General features: G+C 35.9%; 1 protein-coding gene across 1 annotated transcript in view; it reads left to right on the top strand.

The window, feature by feature from the left end:
* Positions 1-14,155, top strand: part of LOC107187606 (peripheral plasma membrane protein CASK) — a 223,929-nt gene that overhangs the window by 207,502 nt on the left and 2,272 nt on the right. The window contains exons 15-17 of the mRNA XM_015575741.1: positions 6,692-6,929; positions 13,804-13,923; positions 14,037-14,153. Of these exons, the coding sequence (XP_015431227.1) occupies positions 6,692-6,929; positions 13,804-13,923; positions 14,037-14,153 (475 nt within the window). The remainder of the gene's footprint in view (positions 1-6,691; positions 6,930-13,803; positions 13,924-14,036; positions 14,154-14,155) is intronic.

The following is a 14,155-nucleotide window of genomic DNA, read 5'->3' as shown; positions in this document are numbered from 1 at the left end:
GGGAAAGAGGGAAAAAGAAACGAACCGAATATAGAATTCCGAACATTCGCGTGAGATCAAGTTGTTGAACATGTTAATTAATCGATCTTCCTTTTTTCTGTTTTTTCAACGCTCTAGTTGTTCAGGATTAAGCCTCTGCCAGTGTTAGTAAGTACCGCCACTTGATCTGGTGTGATTGGACTGCTGTAGTTAGAAGGCTATGCGTTTATCATACATACATACTCACGTTTGAACGTACCACACACACAAAACACACACATATATTGTCTACCGTATGCAACGTGAGTCTGAGCAAAATGGTTCCTAATGACATAGTGCTCTATCATCAGCCATAATTCATTACACTTATTAGGTACTGTAGGCCAGTACAGGTTTTGAATTTCTATAACTTAACGTTTTGCCATTTGTATCTGTAATTGACACCTAAATAAGCACTATTTAGGACTGTTAGGACTATCTCGAGGAGCCCATGGGATCAGTGTACCTTTTACCCAGACTCAAGCTGCTCGATCATTCGACCACCACACACTATCACCGCAGAAACAGTAGGTTTCCACTTGACTGTCATCCCGTTTCCTGCGTTTTACTTGAATTTATTCGGCCCACATCTCGCCAGGTTACTAGAACTTACTTAAAACAAAGGAACGTATATCGGTATATGTCACGTACGAGAAAACTCTATCTCTCTCTCTCTCTGTCTCTCTGTTAGCAGTTTAGAGTGCTAGAAGCACAAGAGTCCTTCTTTCACTGCTGATCCAACGAGACGTTTGGCTACGATGCTCGCTGAGAATTGTTCGTGAATTGGGAAACAATTGTTACCCGCGAGCCTCGTAGCCACTGGGAGACATTGATGACTGCGAGACTATTATTTATTTAGCATAATGACTAGACCTGTGCGAATATTTCAGTCTCCGGATCTGCTGATTAATTAATTGTACCTTCTTCGACGTCGTCGTGTTAGTTATTGTTCTTCTTTCCGAGGACTAAATTAATGTATCATTAACCACACTTGTGGTTTTGGAATCTATTGAACGGTGAGAAAGTCATTTCAGTTTTTTGAGTAAATGATATTGGATAAGGTACTACAAAAAGTATTTTTATATTTTAATTCATATTTAATACGTCAAGGTAATAATATCGTGATCACAAAGGAGTTAAACTTTTTAATTAAACTTATCCTTTACTTTTATGCTGACAATCTTAGGTAACATTTCGGAATTCCTCTGTAACCTAAAATTGTATCATTTCAAAATCGAGATTTTATTCACACATTCGTTAACACAGAACTGTACTCCATTGCCATTGCCTAAACTTAGTCCGTCAGCATGATTCGATCAAATAGTTCAATCAATATTTTATTCAAGTTTTAGTGATTTATTGTACTTTTCACTCATCTATTCCCCTTTTCTACACAGCGTTTTTCTAACGTCGAATCTGATGCTTCAGAGATATTTAGAAAAACCTTTAGATCTTTTCAGCTTTAAAACAAAACTATTTATGTTTAAAAAGAATATAAAAGGTTTATCCTTCCATTAATTTTTCAACTTTGCACACACGAAATGTCTACTCTTTTTAGTGACTATTTATTTTTTATGTCCGAAAATCTTTATCTGAATTTCCAGTACATATATCGCTAACAATTCCTCATTACATTATTTCATCCTGTCGCAGTTCAACCTCGGAACAACGAAAATCAAACAGACTTTCTCACCGATTACTACCACATAGAGAGATTGGTCCAATTAGCGCTTCGACAATTAGTTGCTTTTTGTCCCAGACAATAGAAATCGAAACGCTGCCTACATACAGTGTGTCCCACCTAACGTGAGCACCTTTAATATCTCACTTGTTTTTTAAACTAGAAAAAAATGTGAGAAGAAAATATCATTTGATTGGAAAGAGAAAATACTTTTTTTTGCTTATCACAGTATTTACCCCTTCTAACTAAATAATATTTTCCTCTCACATTTTTTTCTATCACCAAAAACAAATGAGATATTTAACATTAGAATTGCCAAAAATTTACAAATTTATAAATTAACTAATTTCTTTAATGTCGTATCGTAATAAAAGTTACAAAAGATCTGAGAAAATGGATTGTTATAACATTTTAATCATCGTTTTAAGAGTGTATTGGCAAGTCATTTTGACTTGCTTGGTAGTTCTATTGTTAAGACGTTCATGTTAAGTGGGACACCTTGTATATCCACGATCCACGAGAAATGTCCGTGCAGTTAAAGAAGGCCATAAAAACGTTTCTCTCTCTCTCGTGGGCTGTTCGATGTTTCTGATCGGACCGTAACCGCCTGGAGCGAAATAGAGAAATATCGAGAGCAGTATTCGTGCAGACCTGGGTTCCCCCCCCCCCCCCCCCCACCCTCATTCCCATCCCTCTTTTATATTCATTACGAATCATCGTCGACTTGTTTCGACCGCAGAACGTTGCCCAGAACAAGTCGCACGGCACCTTTATATTGTCACTGTGCATCACATGATTCTATTTCCATCATACGCCGTTTCTTATTCGCACATTTACGTAGAGCCCGAATGCATACTCTGCATATCGCGCGCGCGCCTTTATTTCAAGCGTGTCTGTGTATACGTGTGTGTGCCTCTGCGTATGTGTGGCGTGCGCGCGTGTGTGTGTGTACCAGTCCGCTGTGTTTTTACGTACTGTGCAGCATCCAGTGCTTCCGCTTACTGTTAACGAACAACATACGAAGAAAAAAAGAAAAAAAAAAGAAAGTGACGAAGTACTCTTTGTATTGTACATGCATCGCTAGATGAACTGATCGTTGCACTGATTTTTAATTATGACGACGAGACAGGGCTGGGGAAACTGAGTGTGTACTTGAAATAGAGAACGAAAAGTGAACACGATGAATGAAATAATAAGACGATCAGATCGGCTGAAAATTTGTTCAATTGTAAAGTTATGTAAATTTGAATATTTCAACGAAGTACAGTAAAGTTGGCTTAAGATAGACTGTTGCAAGAAATATTGAAAGTATTCTTTCATTAAAAATCCCCTGAAACAAAGATGGCGTGGAGACAAAAATCGGGGATCAGTTAATCCAGTTATAGTTTTAAATACAGTGAAGTCGCTTTAAGAGAGAATTAAATAATAATTGATACAAACGACACCTTAGCATTTGAAGTGAACAAATTGACTTATTAATAGGAAAGAAGAGGGTAAATGTAATATAATGAAGCGGATAAAAATTTCTTGTTACTTTATTTTCGACAAAATTTACTGCTTGTCATGTCTGCAAAGGTTACATAAGAAAGTGTCGTTTTATTTCTAATTTCCAAACTTGACAGAAATTATATCTTCTAGGTGTAGAAAATAAAAAATAATGTTCTCTCATGACAATGTATTATACTGTACTATTTCAAGCGTATCTCAAATTTTCCCCAGCGCTGAAACGTAACCGTGTTACTTTCGTCTTAGTGTAATCGAACTCTCTAATTCGATTTGTGTACCAAACCGTGTATGTAACGATTAGAATGATGTCGTTTTAACTCAATCACTCTCGCGATGACTAAAACAGAATGGCATCCCTTGGAAACCAGCGATTCAGTATAATCTTTTCGCCTGAATTGTTCGAAGTGCGAGCTAATCGAACTAACGCTTTACAAACGCCCCATCAAGTTCCCTTTTAATAATCGAATCCGCGAATAAGTTGAATTTATTGCGATTCCTCTGCAGACAGTCGGCCCTTTAAACACGGGATTTACCGTGTCGCGGCTTACATTTAAATGCTTTACGATGAAAAATGCTCTTTGCGGTATAAATTTCACGTAAAACCGTTAAAAATGATGTATAGTATGTCGTACCCTAGCAGTGTATTCTACGAGGGAAGATAAAAACAAAATGGCGTATAAATGTTCCTTTCGAATCCATTTCGCTGAAGAATTGTACGTACTTGAAATGTGAAACTTTTCGTAACCAGGAATCTTTTTCTCATCGATACATTTATTATTAAATAACTATAAATTAGAGAAAAGGGAGGAACTTCATTGATCATTGTAACTGATCTTCAACTTGAGTTTATTGTTTTGATGCACACAACTAATTACTTTACTTTTTAAATCAATATATGAGTCATTATATATTATTCCACATGTTATTGATGATCTCAATTACATTTATCTGTTTCTGGTGTTTGAATAGTAGGTATAAGGTTTTCAAATTTATGATTACGAGTCTTTAACATTCATAACAAACGACATAAAGAACATTATATGCAATATTATCGATTTGTATTTATTCCCGCTCGCAGAATATATTGCCAATGTTAGGAATATGTTACTGAATATCCTATGTACAGGGTGTTAAAAAAAAGAAGGGTTTGCTACTTTTTTAGGGACTTACAGTACTCACCTAGAGGAGTGAAAAATGTTTAATCAGCATAGGTCGTAAAGTCAATCCTTTCGAAGAAGAATAAAATAGTTTATTTTCACATTCGTTACAGATGTCCCTTATGTCTTCTTTCCGTTTTACATGTTCAAATATTTCTTCCGTATCTCGTATTGCCTATTGTCATACAACCCTTGAATTAATGTACTTTTGAATCAATTTTTTCTGTTCACAATCAATATGTTGCGAAGACACTCACTTAAAGCATTGATTTAAAGACCCTGGGTTGATTAGATATTTTTTACCCTTCTCAGTGAGTATTATAAATCCTTAAAGTCTTAAACCCCTTTTCTTATTACCCTGTGTATACGTCATACATTTTTTTTCTGTGCAATTAAATACATACACTCAAAGTATTTATACACAAACTCTTTCGTAAAGTGTTTAAATGGTGCTTCGACTGTGCAGCGAATTCATACCACGCATCGATCGCTGGTTACATTCAAATGAAATAATTTGAATATAACAATATCGTATACATTAGATTTTATTGCGTACATCGGCAACAATAAGAAACCAAACCGATGAGAAAGCAAGAATATGTATTCTCCTATTTGTAACATTCATCCAATACAATCGTGTTTCCTTAGGCCTACTGTCCACTAAGGCGTCTCGGTCATAGACACGTCAGCGCAGCGTACAACATTGACGATTACGCTACGCTTGAATTCTGTCCACTTGAGCGTATTGGAAGCGTATACAAAGCATACAGAAAGCTTCATTTTCTTCATTCGCAAAGTTGTCAGATACAGATGTAATTATATTCGACGTCGTAAAACTCGGAAATGATATTGTTTACATCCTTACCACAGACGAGGTATAGGAGTAGACATTTCATCCAATGTATTTTTGCGGCCCACTTTTCTGGGGTTATGTACCCCATTTTCATTTCAGTGTGACTACCCACCGCAGATTGACCGTTCTCAAAACGTAAAGGTCGCTAAAATCATAATCTTTTGAAAGTGTCGGTACTACAATTTAGGTGGGCCACCAATTCTCATAAAATGAAAGGTCTATTATTATACTTCATCAGTGTCCTTGCATAGAAAAGAACATAAATGATCATGTATTTCATTCTTTCTATAGAATTTAGTGCGTTTGGTATCTCCGTTAATAAAAAAACAGGACACTAAAATGCGATGTTGTGTTAGCCATGTACAAACATCGGTATTTTTTCTATTTTTTTTTTTTTACATTTTATGGATAACTTTTCAACAATCTGTACAAATTTTACGGCCGACATATTTCACACACAAAACACAAGTGAAAATTTTGCATCCTTCTATACGCCCAGTGGCAGCGACAAAACGCATATCTGGACACACGTCCATTGTTTTAAATTGGTCGCTCTATGGAAACGTCCTGCAAGCGTCAAATGTCTATGAAGCGTCTGTGACGAGACGCCTTAATGGACAGTAGGCCTTTAGAAGAGCATGTTCAGCGCAGAGCTCTTTGCAAGACATGTCGCTAAACGCTTGAAACACCACACACGTGTGCATTTACCGCTTGTTCTCCGCCATGATCGAGTTTCATTTCGCAAAACAGCTAGCCTAGCGCGCCCCGATGTGTGAGTAGCATCCAACAGCGATCGATGCTATCATAGAACGAACGTTCCGCCCACATTTTAGGGCCAACAAAGTAATTATCTTTGATGTGATTCTCTATTAACCCAAATGGTTTCGGTGATCTGAGTGAGAAATTGTGAATCTTTCATCCACCCCCTGGCCCCCACACACCCCCTAAAACCTCTTGCCAGTAACAATTTACGAAACGAATTTTGCTGCACTATTAACGTCTTTCACTTACCACCCCCTATATATACAGGGTGTAACAAAAATGTTGTAGGTCTCTGAAATAGAACACTCGTGGGACGTTTCGGAACAAGTTTTCTCCTTAGCAAAAATGTTTCCCGAGGCTTTGTTAACGAGATATCAAAACCCCGACCAATCAGAGCGCGTGTCTGTCGGTCGAGTTCCCGCGGTAAGGTTGGCAACGCCCTGCGATTGGTTCAATTTCGTTAATATCTCGTTATCAAAGCCTCGGATAACATTTTTGCTAAGGAAAAACTTGTTCCAAATCGCTTCACGACCTGCATCATTTTTGTTACACCCTGTACATCATAATCGTTCCGAATATAATAACAAGACCTTTCGATGTCATTTCACCGATTTCATACATCGAATCGCTAATACACCGAGACCGTAAGAAAAATCCGTTTAAAGGGATTAGCATATCGAAGAGATTTACAATTTGATTTTTCTGCATCGACAGATATTCGTTCGAGCGCAATTCGACTACGATCCGCTGGAGGACGAACTGATCCCGTGCGCGCAGGCCGGAATCGCGTTTAAAACCGGGGACATACTGCAGATCATCAGCAAGGACGATCACTATTGGTGGCAGGCACAGAAGGACAACGCGGCTGGTTCCGCGGGACTGATACCTTCGCCTGAACTTCAGGAGCGACGTATCGCTTACATGGCGATGGAGAAGAATAAACAAGAACAAGGTAAACGTTGCATTCCCTTCTTGTCAGTGCTCGTTTCGTTCGAAAAACCTAGCCCAAAGTACAATTCATTTCACTTTTGTCTTGTCTGGTCGTCGAACCAGAGAAGCAAGGCTCCGAAGAGTGTGTTTGTTGTGTATAAATCAGTTGGGATTCTATTGGTAAAAATCCGTAAGAGGAGACTTCGTTTTTATGGGGGATATTAATCGTGCAAAGGGTTCTCAATTTATATTCACACTTGGATCGAACACACACGGTGCAACCTTGTTGCGTAATTTTTTTGAAAATCGAACCAGTTCAGGGTAATTATAGGTTCCAGCAGATCGCATTTTATGTAATATTCGAATGAAAATATCAGTGAAATTTACGCCGCGATTTGCCATTTTGCCTTTTCGATCCATTCAGACCTATCACGTTTCAATTCTTCGAATTACCTCCACTATTCTCGCTACTGTCATGAAACGAATGTGCTGACGAATATGATGTCATGTGTGTGTTATTAGCTGTGCGCAGGTTGTCAATGGAGCATGTAGTGCCGTTTGATGTCAGTCGTTTTTTTGCCGTACGGCATACAGAAGGGTCGTTCATTTACGAAGGGAGCAAGTACTTAGTGTGATTGCAGATAATGAAATTGCGATGGTAAATCAACCTCGTTTTCTGTCGATCGGTCGTTGGAGTTTATAAATTCATATTCCTGAGATAATTCTTCTCAATCTTTTCTTTTTAGCAAGATAATTTCCTCCAATTATACCACTGATTATAATTTTAATATTTTGCTATTCGAAAACGAATTGTTTTATAAAAATTTATACCTACATATGTTTAAAAGAATTTCGTAGTTCGGATGGTTTTAAGAGTCTATTGTTTATACAAAGAAATATCGTTTATACATTTTTCAAGACATTAATTGTGTAATTTATAGTCCCGGAATAGTATATCAATAGTCAGTTTTAATTGATTTTATAAAATCACGTTTAAATTCTTGTAAAACTTTATGCAGTTTCATCAAATCTGAACAGAAACATACGTTTCATTTTTGCATGTGCATTAATTCATTTCTGGAAAGACTAAATTCTAGAAGTTTTTTGTTTGAGAAATTCTGTTGAATGAAATAGATGGTTGAAGAATTGAATGATGCTGTTTCATGATTATCGAAATACATGTAGAATAGTACAAAAATATAATTTCCTACTCATAGTTCATAATGGACAATAATTTATATCTAACAAGAATAACTGTGAAATACTCTTGCCCTAAGAAGAACCACACTTTAGCTGCCCTCCAACATTCAATTAAATCGATTCATCATTTCTTTCATTAAATCAACCCGTGAAATTTCACGTCGAACATTCCTGTCATAAAACACAATATAAATCGTTCGACTATAAATTGGACATCGTATAATAATAAACAACATGGTAATTAAGAAGACTTCTATGGCTTAGGGGGTAGAAAAGTTTTTCAAAAATAAAACAAATGATTTATCGCAATCGGGGGAAAGAACAGGGGGACGTAGACTCAGGTGGGGAACGGTAACAGGTAGCTCGAGGATAAATAATTAGCTGCAGTGATACACCTGTTGTTGTGTGTTGTGCGGGGCTAGATGCTGAAGGAGAAGGAGGATGTTCTTCTCACACCGAAGGCTGCGACGGTTCGACAGGTATGACTCTGCCTTCAGGTATACAGTGCGTAGAGTCACGTAGAACCGTGTAGTCCGCATGAAGTACAAAATATATATATACATATATACTCGTTCCGTGCTTTCAATGCACGCAATTAATTTTTCGACGGGAAGTTCCGAGGAATGCTTTACTGTAGCAAAAACCAACACAAAGAACACCGTTGCCAGAAATAACGCCCTCAGACCATGAATTTCATAGAGATCTAAGGATCTTGTTTTTTGTAGACTAGAGGCACAGTAATCAGAAACTGGACACGAGACGGCCACTTTTGATTGGTTCGCCATGTTTATGCTATTCCCGCCGAATTTTAAATCTATTAATTAAACTAACTTTAATTGTAACACAATTTTAACACTACATAGGAACTACCGAACCCGTCAAAATGACGGATTTCAGATTTTTTATTTTACCATTACTGAAATCCTAGAGATACTTTCATCGGAATTTATGTTAACCTCTTATTTCTCGTACACTTTGTATTATAGCATACTAAGATACATTGTATTATATGTATATTAGATGTATTAATATATTAGAGAATTGAACTTATTAAATAATATTAAAATAATATTTTTCATACTATTGAAATTGCGCACACCAAGTAAAATACCGTTATAAACGTTGCTATAGGTAAGAATGAAATAGTATACATTTCTTTCTCTCTCGTAAGATTTAGCATAAACATAGCGGGTAATGGCTCGTGTCCAGTCTGTAATTATAGTGTCACTAGTCTATCCGAAACAAGACCCTAGATCTCCACAAAATCCATTAGTTCGAGGGCGTCATTTCTGGCAACGGTGCACAGGAACGACTTGGTGCCATTAACTCGGAAAATAAAAAGATCGATTTGAAGGAATCTTGAGCCACCTGATAAATAATCGACTGAAAAATCCAATAACCACGACAGATTTACGATGATAAAACAAAGGCTAAAACGAAATTCATCAGCGTGGAAATCATTCAGTGCACTTCATCGTCACGAATCACCTAGATTTGGCATAAGACGTTTCGAGTGCAATGATGCTTCCCCGATTTGTACGCGCTTCAGACCCCGTTTTTACTTGTTCGCCGATACCCCCGATACTTGAGCTATGTGGAGCCGAAAGCAGCGATACGGAATGTCTTCGAACAGAGAAAAAATAAAATTTCATTGTTCTCATTGTTCATTGATTTCTGAGATTATCTTACAAGGATACACCACGAACGCTGACTCGCGGGTTGGAATGAAACTTTGTGGGTTTATAGAATGATTCGAGACAAGAATAACGGCATGTTTCATTCGTGCCCCAATCGCCCTTGTAGGATGTGAAAACTAACCTCAAAATCATATAGGCAGAGTCACTTTTTCGCGTATAACTTTTAAAGTGCAAGAGATACAACAAAATGTTTCAAACAAAAATTTAATGGTATAATAATTGCTATAAATTTGAATTAACAAAATTTTTAAGAATGTTTTTCAAAATTTTCTTTTTTAAGAAAAAGTATTTTTTTTTAGTATTTTGGTAAGGGAAGTTTATAGAACTTATTATACCATTAAACTTTTGTTTCAAACTTTGTTTTTTATCTCTTGTACTTTAAGAGTTACAATCGAAAAAGTGGTACTGCTTAGATGACTTTGAGGTTAGTTTAATTTTCACGTCCTTAAAGGGCGATTGGCCACGAATGAAACATGTCGTTATTCTTGTCTTGAATCATTCTATAAACCCACCAAGTTTCATTTCAATCTGCGAGTCAGCGTTCGCGGTGTTTCCTTGTTAGCATAAATCGAAATAAACCATTTGATCGATTCTAAACTGTATTTATAAAAATGTTTACCTCGCTAGATAGAAATGTATTTTTTTTTTATGTATCTGTATATATTCTAGACAATTGTAAGGGTAGGAATGATTATAATCGCGTTCCAGAATCGCGTACAACTGCGGGGGTATGATTGTATTACAATTCTTGTTGAACATTTCGCGCAGATACTGGCTTCTTACATATACCACACAGCAAGGAATGAAATCTTCAAGTTTCGTGCAATCATAATTATTGTATAGTATGGATACAAATTAAGGTATATCGTTCCACGAAATTAGAGTTTATCTTTTTTAGACAGCGTACAACGGTAATATTAGTGCTCCCTTTGATCCTGTTAGAGCTAACTGTGATGCTGGTGATAATATTTTAAATACCATTAACGAAGTTGAATAACATTTTCATCCTGCTGTAGCGGATAACATTAGTGTACAGGATCTTTCCCATAAAGTGTGGGCGCAGCTTCATAAGATTTTTATTGTCAGTAGGGTCTTAAATGTATAGTGATATAATAATTAATATTATTACAGATTTTGAAATACTTATAATATTAATATTAATATATTAAATTTACTAAATAATTTTAATATTATTCCTGTTCAAAAATTGATTGTTGGATTTTCTAACTTTGAAGCTATGATCATACTTTAACGGCACAACTAACTATATCTTTGATCATTTTCACTAAACTATCGTCCGTTTAGAGCGAGATTCGTTCTTCACAGACGAGGTTACAAATTTGTTTATTAACATTGTTATGACAGAAACAGGTAATAAAACGACACAACGAAAGGATTATTAACTTTGGAAAATTAGTAACATTAGATATATTATTTAGCAGTTAATGGGATACACTACCTATTTGTCCACGAACTTTGACGAAACGGTAGAGTTTCTTTGTTTAGTTTGTATTGTGAATAGCAAGGTATACTCTTGGTATACAACACAAAACATGTTCTCTCGCGGCGTGCTTCGATGCATGCTCTCGCTACGTTTCATGCACTTACGCTTGTTTCACACGATTCCACTCGCAAAAGCACATCGTCGCAGCATCATCATGATGAAGTTTCGAACGGCAATGTGTCGGTAAAAAGATCAGTCGCCTTTTTTTACTCCAAATATCGATTTAAAAAAAAATCTGAAAATAATACCTTTAAAATTGACACATCATAATTTACGGTTAAAATTACTATTAAAATAAAATATTTCGTTATTTCAATTCATTTATTTAACCATTACCCAAGAATATTTCTAGACTAGTAACTTTTTTGAACTTTTTATACTGTATGATAAGTGCAGGCAATAAATGCACTTAAAAATAAGAAGAATTTATATTAACAAAGAGAAAACCGTTCTTTATGGTAAAAAAAATTATCGAAAGAAAGTTTAAAATTTTAGAGCTTCTTTTAGTTGCTAGCCAGTAGCGGACAAAAAAAGTTCAAATGCATGAAAGAAAGAACAATTCATGTGCAGCAGCCTAGTATTTAAAATTTTATTAAATCAGAATGCACACATGAAAAAATGAATTTAGTGATAGGGCCGTTGCATAAACATGAATTGAAATTAAAAAGAATTGTTACCCTACGTTCGTTCGAAGTCATCATGATCTTGTTCTGATCGCGACACCAGTTTTCAAGATCTACGCATAAAACTACCCCTGGTAGTCCTTCTTTCTCATCTTGTGACCTGCTGGAACACCCATCTCACAGTGGGAATCCCACTTCCCTCCTTATGGTTATGGCTTCTATGTAAACTGGCTGACTGAATGAAATCTCTTTTTACCATTTAGACGAGAATTACGCTTTACACCGGTGATTGAGATTCTACGAGAGTAGCTCTTTATACTTCTGTCGCGCGTACGATGCTGATTGTTCGGACGTTCGTGGAGGATGTTTACTAGCGTACAGCCTGCTAAATGTTTCAATTACAGCCTACGTCACGCGTCACACTTTGATCGATCTAATGATACGCGCGTTGTGAGTGTCGTAGCCAGACTGTGGACGTTTATGCAGATTCACAAAAGTGTGAATTAATCACAAATTCATTTCCTTTATTAAGAATTACCTATAGAATAAATTAGTACTTTCATTGAATGTTATTAAAGTTTTCAGTGATTTGCTACAAATGCATAAAATCTGCAGTCTGAGTCTTAGCAATTGACATCGATTACTTCTTATATATTATTTTCCATCTGTACATTTTCATAATAACTAATATCGTCGACAGTATATTCTTTACCTATTCTAATAAATTTTCTGATCACATGCAGGGTTTGCCTTAACACGTTTACTATCAAACGGAGTTCCTTTTACTTCTGATTTACATTGGTGCAATATTTTCTACGTTTTTGTTATTAAGGATAAAATGTTTACGCGTTAATATGTACAATTCTTCTATTTGTTTTATTATGTACTGTATTTGTAATATTGTACGCTGGTTAGGATTTATATGTTTTAATTGAATTCGATAGTTTCTGATGACTTCCATAGTAGTTTAACGTGTTAATGCGTGGAAAAGATTGCAAGAATGGATTTGAAACCTAGAACAAAAAAAATGTACGTAGTGATACAAATTTTATTTAGTTTATAATTTGTTTACAATGACTCACAAATCTCAATTAGCGGTATTTCAAACCACTGATTGCTTAATATTTAATAATCGTGTAACATATTATTACTGTTTCACACAGAATACGCGTGGTGTCGATTAAAATTATCCGAGTAATTAAGATAATATTGTCTCTTTCCCTTAAATAATGGGAAATTCTTTTGAAAATATTTTAACCAGTGTCCTTGTCATCAACGGAAAAAGAACGAGAATTTCGAAAAGCATACGACTCCAACGATACAAATAAAAGTTTCAGTTAAAACCAATATGGCTGACCTGTCACGATTTTCCAGATACTGAATCCATTCTTTCAGTGATATTCCCAATGTTACGAAACAACTTGCATACGCTGTTCTCTTTGCAATCGAATATTTTTGTAAATCAATATCACGTCAGACTATAATGCAAATTACTAATCACTTAGCTAATTTCACCACGGTTTCGACACCTTAGATCAGTTGACTGAGATCGTATAACGAATGTAAAGCCATTTAGAAATGTAGAAAATTTAATTAATTCTCTGTTCTCCAGTAAATAGAAATAAATACTACGCTAATATTAAATTCAAAGAATTATTACAACCTCGATGAATTATATAATTCATGTATCGGTTTGTTTATTAGTTAAATTATTTTTTTAATGTAGCGTGAACGACAAACTCTACAAAGAATTAATTCGAAAGACGTGAAAAAAGGGACCAGAATTTATTCTCTCGCAGGATACTTTCCAGTTGGTCCCCAGATTTTTAATTAGTCAAAACACGCGAATAATCAATTGTTTCACGTTTCCAGTGAATTGCTCAATATTCGGCCGGAAAAAGAAGCAATACAAGGATAAGTACCTCGCGAAACACAACGCAGTGTTCGACCAGCTGGATCTGGTCACCTACGAGGAGGTCGTTAAGCTACCTTGTAAGTTAAATACTTGTTTTTATCGTTATCTTAAGAATAATCCTATTTACATAATTTTTCGAAAGTACTCCCTGAACATATTTCCCTAATGCCTGTACAATTTTACGCGACAGATCCTGCATTCCAGCGGAAAACACTAGTGTTATTAGGAGCCCACGGTGTTGGTCGTCGGCACATAAAAAATACGATTATCGCGAAGCATCCGGACAAATATGCCTATCCTATTCCACGT

This window comes from Dufourea novaeangliae, unplaced genomic scaffold (assembly GCF_001272555.1).
Source record: "Dufourea novaeangliae isolate 0120121106 unplaced genomic scaffold, ASM127255v1 scaffold89, whole genome shotgun sequence".
NCBI classification, from domain to species: Eukaryota; Metazoa; Arthropoda; class Insecta; order Hymenoptera; family Halictidae; genus Dufourea; species Dufourea novaeangliae.
The sequence above is the reverse complement of the archived record's forward strand: the minus strand, read 5'-3'. Positions and strand labels throughout refer to the sequence as shown.